A 16685-nucleotide genomic window follows, 5' to 3' on the forward strand; every position below is an offset into this window, starting at 1 on the left:
TAGTCTATGGGTAATAACACAGTCAAAAACATGGGAGATACGAGGTTGCTGTCTTCACAGAGATTCTCTTTATTTAGCCTGACCCTTGTAGCTTTGTAAACTGGGTGGATAATCCCTAATTTTTCTCAAGGGGCATTTTCCCAACGTATTGTAGATGCTTATAAAGCGATGGCACACATAGGATAAGGTATACAGAAGAGAAGCATTCAGTGACAGGCTAGCAGAGGGTAGAAGCTAACAATATAAATTCATTCTGCTGCCAATTTGTAAGACATTTTCTTTTCAGATGAAACCATCTGAAGAATAATTAAGTCTCCCAGCATGAGAACATATGTTCCCCTTTTTAGGAAGTCACATGAGAATTGCATGCAAGCAAATAACACATGTACAATATCCTTAATAAATCCCAACATAATATGGTTTCAAGTCATTCTTAGTACCATTTACCTAATTCCAGTAAATATTCACTTTTCCAAATAATTACCTATACATGAAAAATTTCTAAATTTGGTCCTTTTTATTAAACAACATCAAACATGACTTTCTCCATCCATTAAAAATACTTTTCACTCAGTGAGTTTTCAAATGAGCTTTCATTATATTTGTTCAATTGCAATAAAAGTTCTTGATAGAAAAGACTAATATCCTCTGGTATGGGTCATAAGATCACACTGTCTTCACATTTTCTAGGAAGAAGCCTGAAGAAAAGACATGAGAAACTTTGGAAGCTGTATTTATAAACTGTACTCTCTATGACATTCAAAAATGTCTCCTCTTCACGAAATGTAAAATAGTCTCTTTCTCTTGAAAAACTAATTGGAATATTTATTTCCATGTCATTAGCAGGACATTCAGATGTCTACAGATGAGCATTAAGGTAATACATTAAAGCAGGAAGTTATTTTAGAAATTATTCTCCCTAATTTTTGGTTTTGTATAAAAAGAATCCAAGGCACAAAGAAGTTAAGCATCTTATGTAAAGTTCCCCAGCTAACTAGTCACCCAATCACACATATTTGTCAGTCAACAATTAGTAACCACTGCCTCAGACAGGATAAATTTAAAAATTGCAGAATGAAGACAATGATCCTAAAATTATGTTACTTAAGAACATTTAGAAAGATAAACATGAGTGTGCCAAAACAGTATGACACAGGGTAGAAAAAGAATAGGGATTACTGAAAAAACACTGGAGTTTAGTCAGAAGGGCTACAAGTTAGTAAACCAGTTTACAGGAACACTTGTGATGTTACAAAGAAAGGAATGTTATTTGCCAGGCAATTACTTGTGAGTAGCAAGGAAAATCCTTGGATGTAGCCAAGTTAATATGTTTTCAAATTACTAAGATCTAAATGGTTTAAAGAATGTAAGCTTCAGTTCATATAACTATGTGCTTTGAGAACTCTGAAAGGAGATAAAAATGCTAAGGTGTCAAGAGACACATAATATGGCCTCTTTTCCCACTGATGGTCAAGGAACACTTGACATACTCTATTTATTTAGTGACAGCACATTCTATTTGAAGCTGTCACCACTTTATGAGAATTCAAAAGCGTTTGGCCACTATGGGAAAGAGAAGACTTTGTGGGGCCATGATCGCTGTTTCCTGTCATAAAAGTAAAGAAAAAGCAGACTTTGTGTTAAGGAACAGAACAGAAAAAGGAGAATTCTTAGGGCAAAAGATATCCAACTTCATTTCCATAAGAACATTTTTTAACAATTAAAGCCATCTAAATAAAAGGGAGGACAAGTGAGAGATTGCAGTTAAGTACAGGCTACAATTATTATTATTTACTGGGAGATAGCAGACAGATTTATGAATGAGATTAAGAGCTTAAATAGTAAACCAGAAAGCCCTTTTACAACAGAGACTAAAAAATGTCATAAAAGAGTCTTAAAACTAGAGACACCTATGAATTTTTGGCCCAAGGGATGATATTGATGTCATGGCTGATGTATGTATGTATAGAGATCTTTGGTTTCAATGGTTTAGCTCAATTATTTTATTAATAACATTAGCCAACAATACTGAACACCACATATGAGAACTATTTATATATTTAATCAAAAACATTTCTAGAGCATATAACCCCTCGTATAAATTTAAGACAGCTACACTGCTTTCATCAAAGTTAGTGTACCCTTAAAGAAACCCTGAGAACTTTGGTGGAGTCCTCTGTCCCATGGCTCATGGGGCCTGCCAATCCCAAACGTTAAAGAACTGCTCTGAATAAGAAATACATAAATGTAAAATATTTTTCTCTAAAAACACAAATGTAATCAAAATAAAAGTGACTGAGGCAAGGAAACAGGAAGTCATCTTTCCTTTTCCCATAGCTCTGCTTTTTAAAAGGAGGAAAAAGCCTAATAACAAAATAATCTAATTTTAACTAAATTGCAGACAGCAAAAATTTCGACTAAATTGCAGTGAGCATGAGCTTTACTATGTCAAGAAAGGCAATAGTGATACATGCGTGACTCAAATATAACCTTTATGCATATACTTATGAATCTTATAAATGTATATACTTTCATTTTCAAGTTAATAAAATAAAAAATGTTTAAGTGTTTTTTGTATGGACAATAGAACCTGTTGTCAAAAGCGATACAGAAACATGGAACAATCAATACATGACTTGAGGGAAATAGAAAAATACTGTTCTGGAGGAACATATTATATTCCAAATGAAGGTTAATATCACTTTGCCACATACATCAATCAAAATATTTCTCGGAATCAAAAACAATATAATCCTATAATGTCATTTTAGTTTTCAAACATAAACCAGAATACAAAACCAATGTCTCAAAAAATGACAAGTAGAAATAAATAGGAACATTTTTAAAAAGAATACTGGATAAGGAGGGCTAAAATAATCAGATATTAAAAGCCTGCAATATGTAGAACAGACTGGTATGAATGCAGATCAACAGGAAAAAGATCTTAAGTCTGAACTTATTATATAAAGGTGGCAAGGTAAATTAGTAGAAAAAGATGTATTTCAAAAAACACTAATAAACAATTAGATAGCCCTCTGAAGAGGAAACAAATAATGTAGATTATTACTCCACGCATATAAAATAAATAAGTTTCAAAGGGATTAAAGAACAAACACAAGAAACAATGTTAAAATTCACTCCCCTTAAATACTTTTAAAATGGCACGAATATTTGGTAAATCTCTGGTTGAGAGAAGATTTTCTAAGTTTAAACATAATGGAAGACATAATGGAGTAAGATTTAAAAATGGAAACCAATGATTAAAGGCAACAAAATGTGAGAGAACATTTATATAACTGGACAACATGTTACTACATACTCGTATGTACATAAAAACAAGCAAACAGATAATGGATACAGCAAGACTCCAACAGGTAAATGAATAAGGGATAAAACAGCCCACCAACATAGAGAAACAAAAATATAGTCAATAAAGATGAAAAACTGTACAATTGCACTAAAACTGAAAATGCAAATTAAAATAAAATTTACTAATAAATTAAGTCAGTATTTTTTAAATGTAAGACTCCTAAGTTTTGGCTACCCAGAGTGCTAAAAAAAGGCCCTCTCATAAACTGCTGCTAGGAAGGTAAATTGATACAACCTTCCTCAAAAGCAATCTGGAAAATCTGGCAGAGAGACATAAACTAATGGAATCAATTACAAAATTAAAGGAACAGAATAGTGGCCATTATTCAGGAGCATGGTGAGACTTGAAGGAGAAAAGTAGTTTAAATCAATTCAAGGCAACAATTCAAGAGACACAAATAACACTTCCAGGTGGGTAAAGATATAAATCTAAATAAATAAAACTATAAACATTCTAGAAAAATAAGAGTAGTTTAAAAAATAATTGTAAGTTGAAGATGTCTTTCTAACAAGACAAACACAAAAGTCAGAGTTCGGTAACTAGAAAAATACTATTTCAAAAAATAAAGGAACTATATTAAGCAAAAATATTTGCAAAATATAAGAACATCCCTAATATTTAAAGAGACACACTGTGAACAGGACAAGTAATTTAACAGAATTGAGTGAAATATACTAAGGAGTTCACAAAAATACAAAAAGATAACATTCTCCAATTCATTACAAATCAGGAAAATAAAAAACTAAAACAGAAAAAAAAGAATATTTTTCACTTGTGAGATATTAAAAATTAAAATGTTAACATCTACTTTGGTGAGATTCTCGTAGACACTGGTGCACAGTTGCTAGAAAAATTATTCGCATCACTTTTCTTCTGAAAAGCAAATCTGAGGTACTTATCAAAATTAAATATCTGGTTACCCTTCAACTCAAGGAAAATACATCCAGGAATTGGTACTTAAGAAACAGAAATCACCCTTTGATTATAATTGTTTCTTACTCGTAGAATGCTTTTTCCTTGTTTTTGTCTAGAAAATTCTTACACGTTTCATTACAAGCTCCAATGGCCCTTCCTCATGTCCAGGCATGTTTAATTCATCTTTGTATTCTTTAGCACAATTCCAAGAGCCTCCTAGTATTGTAAAGCTTATGTAGAGGCAAAGCAACCCAAGCCACAGAGTAGACTGATCAAAACCAATGTGGGAGCATAAAAACTTTTGCATGAAGGAATTAGTAACAATGGCTAAAGCAAACAGAAGTAATAGGCTGATTACTAGGGTACATACAGCTAGAGAGTCTGAAAACAGTAAAAGATTATAGTGAGGGCAGTTGTTCCCTGTCAGTCCTGAAACTAAGTCCAAATTATGTTTATAAAAAAGCAAAAGGTGGCAAAATTCCTTGAGGAATATGAAAAAGAAAAAATAATTCATAAAAATCTGCTTGTACCCTTCATTACCTCCTAAAATGGAGGCTACAAAACCTTTTTCTCTAATTACATATAGGATATGAATGCGGAATACTGTATGTGAATTTGATAAAAGGTTTAAATTACCATAATTGGAATTGGTGTAAAGCACAATTTATATCAAATCTTTCTCTTTTATCTAAGGGTGGTTCCCTTCTGTATAAGACTTAAGAGCTCACAAAGCATTTGTTGAATGAATAAATTATAAGTGAGTAAGTTACAAACTGAATGGATGGTAGATAGGCAAAAGATGTCTGGATATGATGAAATCTTGTTTCAGAAATGACAATTTAAAAAAAATGTTATGAATTATTAGAAATGATCTTGAAATCTACTTGAAAACTTGAACTCATTATATTAAGCTTTTAAACTCTTGTTTAAAAGGAAAAGCTTAAGCAAATTAATATAGCCCAGTAACTTATAAAGAAATGTTAGAGTAACTTACAAAAAATAAACCGGGTTTATTTTAGATTTCTCCAATGTAGATTTTCTAATGTGGCCTTCATTCATTTTTTTTTAACCTGATTAATAAACATGAATTGAGGCTCCATGTTAAAAAAAAAAAAAAAAATCAAGCAAATACTAAGGTGACAAAAAGGAAAAGTTACAGTTTCTAGACAAAACTCTTCACAGTATTAGTAAAGAGGCAGCACACACACACACATTAAATACATAAAAATACAAAGGAATTATAAAAAAGTAGTAATAGTAGAAATAAAAAATCTACTGAGTATAAAAAGAATAAAAAGTAAGTGGGAGATTCGGTTAAAGGTTTCTGGGAAGGTCAAGTTTTACATTAGTTATTAAACACAGAATCAATGAAGAAAAAACTACACACAAAAAATAAAACTTACACAGATTAAGCAAGCAAACAGAAGCTGGGTGAAAAAAAGAAGTGTCACATGGACTAGGCCAGGGCTGCTTCCAATCAAAACCTCGAGCAAGTTATTGGGCCACATAAGGAAACCCTGGTTCCCACTAACTGAGCGGCAACCTTTCGATCACGGAATCTCCTGGGTTCCAGCTTCTTGGCTAAGAAGCTGGTAAAATAGAAGGTAGAACTAGCTTGTCTCCTAAGGTTCTTGTCCCTTTAGGACTGAAATTCTGATCTGTGTTTCTGAATAGCCAACATGTTTCTATTCTAAAGACGTGCAAACTTTTATTCTGTTCTCATTATGAAATGAGACTGCTTTTTAGTCCGCTTTTTAGCATTCCAAATTACAAAAAATTTTGAAGCGTGTTAATGTAAGGCAGTTTACTAAACTCAGTAGTACTGACTAAAAATTGGCATGGGGACAGGGCGGACACCAATAGCACATATTATATAGAAAATATTGCAATAGTTATTGAGTTGTCCAAATCATCTGATGGATAAGCAAAGTATTCTAGCTATAAAGAGAAGATTACACAATCCTGTGTATGATTTCACTCACTTCTAAAGCTTCTGACTCACTTCATTCACTATCTTTTTCAGTCATTTTATAAAATGGTCCTGAGATAGCTGATATATCTATGTCATGTAGCATGGTATGATCAGGCAAGTCATTCTTTTTTACTCATCAGGCTGCTCCCAAGAATTCAGTAACTTACCGCCCGAGCTGAGTCACCGAAGTCGATCTTCAACCTCCCCATGGCCCTAATGATGGCGATAATGGACTGAATGGTGTTACTGTAGACGACTGCTTTGTACTGTTTACATTCCTCTTCCGAATAACCAGCTTCGTGAATAATTCTACCGAGACAAAAAGGAGAAAGAGAACACTTACTTCCTTTTATGGAAGGATACACTTAAAGAACAAATTTAATGTCCTAAATCTACTTACTTCATTTGTTTCACAATTGTACTTTTCCCAGATTCACCAGCACCTAAAAAAAAAAAAGCAAAATAGTATATAATAAAGGATTGCTAACTTCATTACATGTATATCCAACTCCCACCACACACACACACACACACACACACACACTTTATTTCTCTCTCTTACGTTGAATTTTGTTTTATATCAAAACTATCTTTTTTGTCTTCCAAACACAAACTATCTTTTTTGTCTTCCAAACATAGAAAAATTCTCAAATATAAGTTCCATCTGTTTATTACTTCATAATACTTAAATCCAATAAATAAAACTCAACTGAAAAAATGCTTTCATTGCTGTTTGTGTATATTCTCCAAAACATTAAAAATATCAATATTCTGTAACTTGAAACACTATAAATTAGTTTTACTCAATATTTTGCTCCCGACTGGAAGATGCGTTAACTGTTTGGCCAGTTATCATAATTTAACATTTCCCTCTTGTAAAGTTGATGGCAGTAGTGACAAGACACATAAAAATAATTTAAAAATATTATTTGTTAAAATAGCCACATCTCCTGTAATGCATGTTCACTCACCATTATTAAACTGACACATAGGCAACATGATCTGCTAGCACCAGGAGCAATGGTATGCAGGACAGAAAGATCTCCCCTTATGTTTTTCTAATGTTTTTCTAGCTTCCCTGTCATCCAAGTGACATAAATCCGTTCTCAAAGCTCTCCTTCACTCTCTACATAGACAGGGTCTTCTCACATTATGCCATCGTAACATGAAAATATCACTAATGAAATGGCCTTTTACAAAGTAGAGCCCTTTGATCTTTCACACTTAACAACAGCTACTATCTTTACATAAATTTGATCAATTATTCGTCTGGCTCCTGCTACTTGGCAGATACTGAGAACATCTGTGTACAGGACATGAAACAAGCAAGATTTGACATTTGGCTTCACATTGTCTTTGGCCAGAGCTATTTATCATGGATGTATTTATTGCTCTTTGACAGGGCTCAGGACTTTTATTATCTGGGCCCATCTTCCCATTTTCCCAGTGCCATTCCTACAGTACTTTATGCTCCCAGCATTAGTGAACTTACAGTTCCAAGAACACCTAACTGCTGATCACCCCACAAATCTTCACATACCGTTTCCCTTGAAAAAATGTAATTTGCTCTACTTCCTCTTGCCACCCTGGTGATCCTCCATCAACCATCACTTATCTCCATCAACATTTCCTGACCCACAGCCCACATGATCCTTGTTGCCTCTGACTTTGCACATTTCTACTTGAATTCTCAGAAGTTAACTTGCAACAGACACACAGTCAACCAACCAGAAATGTACTTGAATTTATTTAAGCTATTTATGACTGATACGATTAGATGGCAAACTTCTGAGCTTCAGTCCCTTTGCACCTTTCCTCCTCTAGCTACACACATCCAAATCATCAGGCGCATCTGAGAACAGGTCATAGCTAAATGTCCTATTTGAAAATGGGGGTGCGGGAGAGGGGATAATGCTTAAATTTTACTTGTGACTTGATATTAAAGAAAATTTCCCCAGACATCGGCACGTTAAGTAGAAAAGGAATTGAATAAACAATGAGGACATTCTTCATTTACAGACAGCCTTTGAATCTTTCAGGGTGTCTGCCAATAAAAGCAATTCCAAGATAAACAACCCATTATTTGTTAATCAACAACAGCACACTTGGCTTTGTGAAAAGCCTAACTGTAGGCATTATGGCTCACACATTCCTCTGATTCCAGAGGTCCACCCAAGTAACACACCCTGGGCAGCATCCAGCAGGGCTATCTTCGAGAACCCCTGCGTTTCTAGAGCACTGCAGACTGGGTCTGCAGCAGCCTGCTGTGAAGATGGGGCATTCTAAATCCCAGCATCCACACTCAGAGGCACAGTGAGAGTCAATGAACAGCCACCCATGGTCCATTCTACTAGTAAAACAACTCAAAGGCCCAGAGAAAGGCTCACACGATACAAGCTAGTTTAAGGTCTGAGAGCCATACAAGGGCAAAAATCAGAAATCATGAATATCATTCTTACCAGTTAAACTATGTATACACAGGTAAGAATTTTAAAATCTTAATGACAAAGTTTTTTACCGATGTTAGACATTAACTTTAAATTCTAATTCACTTCATCTCTCTTAAAATAACTGGTGGCACGGGACACTTAGTTACTTTGCAATGAGCATCTCGTCAATGGCTCGTGGATCAAAAAATCCTGAAATCTGTTTAACGTTAAAGAGTGGGGAAGGCTTTCTTACTAATTGAATTTCTATCTGATTTCTTGCTAGTCACAAGATACTCTGAGGAATACATATCGTAGAGGGAGAAATGTTGCAAAAAAGAAATCTTTCAAAGTTTAGCAACTTATGTAATTGGTTTTCAATTCTCACTTCCATGTAGACAGTCCTAATAGAAAAATTACGAATGTTGCACGGTTATGGTTCCAACATTCTAAATACCGGTATTCTTTCCACATAGGTGTACAGGGAAGAGTTAAAGGGTGTTCTCTACAAATCAAGTCAGCACAGTCATGTTTGAGTGACTGGCAGGAAGCAGTTACTAAAAAAAAACAAAACAAAAACCTCAAAGTTAGTGGAGGGGCAGGGAAGGGTTCATTTTCCTTACAGTACTCAGCTAGGCAGCTACAGCTTTTCCCCTATATTCAGAAGCGGGATTAAAATGGTAGGAACACCCTCTTTCAAGAAGAAAAAAGAATATATAACATGTATTGGTCTGGAAAGATCAAAGTACGTGACCACTGCTTGGTCACAAGGCCAGGCTGGTCAGTGACTCAGTGGCCTGTACAGTAATTGTCAACAAGCTGGTCACTGTGAAATGAGTGAGACTTTAGGGCAGTATAACTCCCAGAGAGCCAAGAACGCGTGGAGTGTGGTCATGGTAGGCCCTTAACTATGTAGACAAGGGTGGGGTCACTGAGGGGGTCCCCTCAGCCTTCTCTCTAAGGAGGAAGAGGCTGTTAGAAAATTGCATCTCTGAGAGCAAATATTTAGCCCAACAGATGTATGAAGTGGAGCTCAGCATCTGATGAGAAGGCACCACACAGAAGGTGGAAGGGCAAAGGAGAATTCCACAATAACAGGGAGCGAGCACTTGTATGCAGTTGGAGGTCTCATGGACCTGGAAATGGAAATTTCATTATGTTCAGACAAGGGGTGGATACTAAAAAAGTAAAGTAATCCTCGGCTAGGTTCTACTTCCTTGAAAATAATTATGCAAGTTACCATTATAAAAATGATAATCAAATCGTACCTGCTCCTGATTTTGTTGAGAGACAGTATAGGAAATTTCAAATTTTAACTGCTGGCCAAGTTTAAAACTAAAAAAAAGAAAACTTATGATTTCAGGAAATACACTTTTTTCCTCCAAGAAGATTCTTTTTCCAATTTGCTGTTTATACCATTTAATGCCTGGCTTCAGGGCTGTAAACTGCCCAAATTCACAGGCTGCTCAGCAGCTATTAAAACGCTGATTTAGTCAAGTTATCTTACGCTAAATTCCTGACACTACTACTCTATATTTAAGAAATCCTACTTTTTATGTAGAATTTAACAGTTTAAACTTTTTACATTGAATAAAACTAAATTACAATTTAAATTGGAATAAAACCAATTACAAGTGCATTTATAGTCACTTTAGATTACGGTAGAGCTACTTTAAGATTAACAAGATCAAGGTCTTTATATTTAAGACAGAAGCAAATAAAGAGAGTGTAAGGGCAAATATAAATTAAAAATAAGAGGCTTAATTATCCCTGTTGAAAGGAAAAGATTTCCCTCCCCTTTTTCTTAGAGCATTTTAGAAAAATTATAATTGTATGTATTTTCTCACTCTCTTTGAAATGTATGTGTGTTCCACATTTTTGGAAACTATTTAATTTTAAATAGGCCTTTTTTGTTCAGATTTATGACCCAGGATGTCTTTCTAGAGGACCTGGGAGCCATTTCTTTGAAATGTAAATATCATTGAACAAAACATTCTACAAACTAGTATGTTAAAAACAAACAAAACAAAACAAAAACTATATATATATATATATATATATATATATATATATAAAAAACAATATATATATATTTACAAAATAATCACTTTGGATACAGTGTTCCACCCGCCTCCCGCGCCAAAAGAATGAGATCTAGGCACCGATGAAATCTGGCCTTTTATGTGAACGCTATGAAGAAAAATCACAGCACTGAAAGGATGACGTGAAAGCTGTCCCACAGAAGCCACTTTCCATGATAATATCATGGAAGACACCACTGAAAGAGGGGCCAAAAGAGGGAAGCAGCCCTGAGAGACTGAGAAAGCCAGGCTTAGAGAATCCTTAGGACACCCCTTGAGCATTTAGGTGAAGTCCTACTTAGGGAGAACATTTACAATTTGCCATCCGAATAGGAATACTTCTGAGACTTAAAGGAGGCACAAGCATAAACCAGGACTAACCTGGGCAAAGCAGGAAATAAATAATATCACTCTAGTCATACTTGAAGACAATTTCAGCTTGATGTCCAAGCTATGAGAGGCAGGTGTGAGTTTGCTTTCTGTGACATGGATCCAAAAAGAGTTTGGACTAACCCTGTGCCAAGTAGTATTACTTTAATTATCTTGAGCTAATGAGGGAAAAACAAAGGAGGTTAATGATGCATTTAGACTAAGAGAAGGTCAAATGATAATTACTGTATGCTTTACAAAAGATAAAGTTACAGAACTTTAGAGAAAAGATTGGGAAAATTAGACATTATATAGCACACTGTAGAGGAGGTATGCTTGATCCAAAAAGATCATTCTGCAAGTGCAATTTATTGTGGCTAATGTATCATTATTTATCATACTAAATTAGTATTTTTACTTTTTAAGTATATATATATATAAATTTATAAAATTGTTCTGTTTTAAAGTTCATATACGTCTTATACACATAAGGAAATGATGTTCCCAATGACAGTTATATACATTTATGAAAATAATTTAGAACCACACAGGGGGACAATGTTCTCCTTCATAAGGGAACCAACCATACATTGCTTTGCCTAAAACTCAAGTCCATTTGTTCTCATGTTTTTTTGCTCAGCTAGTTACAATTAATGACTAGTAACTAATTAACATACACAAACTTTGTCAACTTTTCCTATATCGACCTACAGTTAGTTCTCCATAGGGCTCTTTCACATTTCTGAACATGTGTGAGCAAAGGCACTGACTGCCTTTGTTCTCAACCATCTTTTTCAAGGATGTTTATACAGAGAACAGTCTTAGAAGACAGACAATGTCTCCCGTTGGAGCAGAGGGCAGGTCTGTTTACTGTCCAGTATATTCAAGATAATGTATCCTGTGAGACAAAGGTCAAGCAGGCTTACTGCACATTATGGAAAAAAACTGGGGAATCCTTAAGTTCAGAGTTCCTCTGTTGCAACATAATCCACTGCTTGTGTAGCCATCACCTGGCTCCCTTAGGGTAGTAGGGCTTGGTAAATCACCATAAATGCTGATACTCTAGCAACTGCAACTGTAATCAAGTTCTTTTTCTTTCTGAACCAGGAATCTCACCTCTTCTGCCAGCCTCCATGAAACTTTGATAGATTAACTTGTTAGCTTGTAAGTACAGCCTTAGACATTGAACAGTTCTTTCATGCTGTTTTGCTCAATTTATAATTAATTCCTAAATTTCTGGCAACGACAGACACTTCCAGCCACTGTCCCTAAACCTGTACTTAATCTTTTTTTTTTCTTCCCCCAAATGGCAGCTCAAGGTTTGTCCAATAAATCCAAAGAAAATGAACAGTGGTTCTCAAAGTATGATCTGAAGACCAGGAATAGCAGCAACACTTAAAATATTCTCAGGCCCCATCCAGAATTTACTGAATCAGAAACACTGGGAGTAGGACCCAGCAATCTGTGCTCTAACAATCCCTCCAAGGGATTCTGATGCAAGCCACAGATTGAGGTAGAAGGTCAACTACTGTTTTTCTTGATTAGTGATCAGAATAATTACTCACTTAGGTGTTGGCTAGCTATAAAAAATGTATCACTTTTATGAAATAATTATATTTTCCTCCTCTCCCCAAAAAGTGAGATAAGTAACATTGTTTTACATTTCTACAAATAGAATATTAAAAGAAAGCTGGATTCTCATATGTACTTCTGCATTTAATATGGTGCAATGTATTACTTTGGTTGAAATATATGAATAAATCCATTTTAACATAATTATGTAGTTAGGGAAGCAAGAGCGTTTCAATAGTATTTTCAGATAACTGTGGATAGTCTTCTTTAATTCTATAAAAAAATTTTAAAAGACTAGCTAAAAATTTGGTTATAATGCATTTTATATTAACCTTTTATACTTTGATACTTTAAAATCAAATGGTCTTTTACTTGGAATGGATCCTTAACCCATGTCTGATCTAGAAATTAGTTCACTGATTGCTATAGAATTGAATATTCATATAATTTAAATACACAAAAAACTTGCCTTTTAATATTATCCATAATTTCATCAGAAGTCGCTTTAGGTCTTGGGAAGATGTCGAGCCCTAGTGTTAGAGACAAGTTTTCTAAACTTCAAATTTCTGTGTGTATGAGCAAAAGCTCAAATTTTATTATTGGCAACAAATACTGTTAGCTGTTTTCCTTAAAGTGACAGACTAACTCTGTCAAATCCCCAACTTGAACTAACCATAATTTATCATTCTTTCACGTAAAAATGGAATTCCAGGAAAGAACAACTAGTTCAATTCACAACTCAATCACACCACAGCTTTTCTTCAAGCTAACCAACACGCTTCGGGATACACAGAAGTATTTTGGATGTATTTCCCATTTGGTCACACAGAATATTGAAGAATTGTGTACCTAGAGATCCAGATTTAATAAAAATAACGACTGACGACTTCTGCGTTTTTTATCACAAGTGCATAGCAGCAAATACAATGACTACTAGTACAATTGGGTGCTGCTGACTTGACTCAGCAGTTTGACCCATTATTACTTGGGTACAATCAGAGCGAACAACAACAGAAAAGGCAAACAATATCATTGTATTATTATGACAATGGTCTCAGGGACCTCCAGGGTCTACAGGTCACTCCTAGAATCGCTGATTTAATGTCTTTCTCACGCACTGGACTATGAGCTCTGAGGGAAGTATCACCATGATATATCCCCAAAGCTTAGTCCTATACTTAGCACATAGCAGGAGAGCGATAAACATGTATTCACTGGCGGGATGACAGGGAGGGAGGAAAAAACATGAAAAAAAGAAAGAAAATGTTTAAGTGAATATTTATAGGAACTGGGGAAAAAGGAGACTTTTTCAAAAGACTACGAAAAATAAAGAAAAAGTATGGTGGAAGCTTGTAATTGCCCATAAAACAGGTTCTCCTCCTTCTTCTATTGTAGTAAGAGTGGTGGTTGGGAACATGGTAGCTAGAGACTACGTTTCTCGTCCTCCTTTGCTGTTAGGAGTAAGCCACATTACCACTTTTCTCACCAATGCCATGTGATGTGTGTGTAAAAAGAAAACACAGCCAAGGATTCTCTCTCTCCTGATCCGTCCTATGAACTGGAAAACGGGAATGCCTATGGTCTTCTTCCAACCATGCCCAGGGCACAGTGGGGTAATGAGAAGGCAGAAACTTGGTCCCAGAATGCCCAGGTGAGGCACAGCACCCCAGCACTACCTAACCTTAGATTTGTCACACAGGGGAACTAAACATCTATCTTCTGAGGCCATGATCAGGTTAGGTTTCTTGGACACAGAGCTTGGCCTTTATGTTGACAAATTTTTGAAAAAGTTGTCTAGATTAAAATATACAAATATATAAACATATAGATATATAAACGAAACAATCTGTAAAGTGCCAAAACCGTAAAAGTGGAAAGGCATACTACAGAAGAGGGAGAAATATTAGCAATTAATGAGTATCAAAGTGTAGATTTAATTCATAATGAAGTAACATTAATTGACAAGAAAAATACCAATATTCTAAATGGTAAAAGACACAAACAATTTATAGAGAAAAAACAAACATACATAGTATTTTAAAACTATCCATATAAATACAGTTGTTTCTCAGTATCCATGCGGGATTGGCTCCAGGACCCCATTTCAGACACCAAAACCCGAAGACGCTGAAGTCCCCCATATAAAATGGCCTAATATTGCCATATAACCCGTATTTGCAGACAGGCTACAGCAGGGTATGCCCACACATCACTTCATTCGCATGGATTCAACATAGTGCTCAGTGCATGGCAAATTCAAGTTTTGCTTTTTGGAACTTTCTGGGATATGTTTTTCCAAATATTTTTCATCCACGGTTGGTTGACTCTGTGAATGCAAAGCCTATAGATACGAAGGGCTGACTGTATACATATATTCATGCAAAAAAGCCTAAGAAGTACAAAGAAATACACTGAAAATTAAGTGTTCATATCTAAGTAATGCAATTTTATTCCTCAAAAATTTCTGTAATTTCCAAATTTTTACATTGTACATAAGTCTGCATCAAAATTATGCAATTCATTTAGAAAAATTTGGTCATAACTTTCCCATGATTAAAGCTGAATAAAGTCATCTTTACTCTCATTTCCTTCAACTCGTTCCTATCTCATTACTCACGCACATCAATCTCACATTCCAAACACAGCAAATTACTTTTACTCCGAAAAGTTTCCTGACAGTTCTTGCCTAATCCCTTCCCCCTACTTTCTCCAAAGTGGAGCCCCTTATCAACATGGGCACTAGAAAGGACCACACATATGTAGGCTGGGGAGTACCTGGGGTTCAGCTTTCCTAACCAAAGCCCTTCCAATCTTCAGGGAGTGTGGAGACTGAGGTGACAGACACTGGGCCTCCTACTTGGCCCAATATAGCAGGTGGAACAACCACCAGGATCATAACCCCCGAGAGACTTAGGCGAGAGACTGTGAGGTCTGCACTTACAGGCACCTCATGTAGCCGGCTCTAAGCAAGCCCTGCGTTCTAACACCAGACACTCCAGGGGTGCTGCCAGGAGCACCCAGGGGGGAACCAGTGCCCTGAAGGTCAGAGGAGGCACACAGCGCACATCACATCTAAGGGACTGGACTCCGTCCTTGCTACAGTGCGTTTCAGTAAGTCACTGTTCCCCACACCAATTAAGGAGAACAGCAGGAGGGAAGGATGGCAAATGATGAAACATTTTTATCTGAATGCTATATAACTTGGACTATTTAAATGATCAGATTGGACTAAATAAAGCTTTGGCAATATTTTGTAATTCAGCACATTTTGTAATTTTTCCCTACTAATCAGCAGGTAGGGGTTCAGCAGGAGGTCGGTTGATTTTAGGCTAAATTAAAAATAGTGTAAAATAACTCTTGTAACCTTCACTATTAACATATAAGCAATGACTTCGAACTATATTTAGAAAGAGATGGATATTATACTTTCCCCTATCAAACAAGTTTTGCATACTTCCCTATTTCCCCGAAAATAAGACCTAGCCAGACAATCATTTCCAATGCGTCTTTTGGAGCAAAAATTAATATAAAACCTGGTCTTATATAAGACCGGGCAAATATAATATAATATAATATAATATAATATAATATAATAGACACGATCTTATAAGTATAGTAAAATAAGACCAGGTATTATATATTATATTATATAAGACCCAGTGTTATAATAAAATAAGACCAGGTCTTATATTAATTTTTGCTCCAAAAGACGCATTACAGTTGAAATGTCCAGCTAGGTCTTATTTTCGGGGAAACAGGGTATCTCTATTACCTGCTCTGAGGAATTATCATACCAGACTTGAAAGACCATGTGTTTCAAACCTGATGTGAGCTAATATTATTCTCGCACCACTTTAAACATTTCCTTTCAGTAAGTAGTCCAATGCATATACAGGAAATCTCACTGAACATCATAGTAGGTTCCGCGGCTTTAAACTAAACGACATACAAGGAAGCCAATTTTACCACAGGCTAATTGA

General features: G+C 35.4%; 1 protein-coding gene across 1 annotated transcript in view; it reads right to left on the reverse strand.

Annotated features, from left to right (window-relative positions):
- The window catches only part of GNAI1 (G protein subunit alpha i1), a 102143-nt gene that overhangs the window by 23487 nt on the left and 61971 nt on the right, over positions 1-16685 (reverse strand). The window contains exons 2-3 of the mRNA XM_033088812.1: positions 6658-6700; positions 6425-6566 (exon numbers count right to left, since the gene is read on the reverse strand). Coding sequence (XP_032944703.1) covers positions 6425-6566; positions 6658-6700 — 185 coding nt within the window. The remainder of the gene's footprint in view (positions 1-6424; positions 6567-6657; positions 6701-16685) is intronic.

Source organism: Rhinolophus ferrumequinum, chromosome 20 (assembly GCF_004115265.2).
Source record: "Rhinolophus ferrumequinum isolate MPI-CBG mRhiFer1 chromosome 20, mRhiFer1_v1.p, whole genome shotgun sequence".
NCBI classification, from domain to species: Eukaryota; Metazoa; Chordata; class Mammalia; order Chiroptera; family Rhinolophidae; genus Rhinolophus; species Rhinolophus ferrumequinum.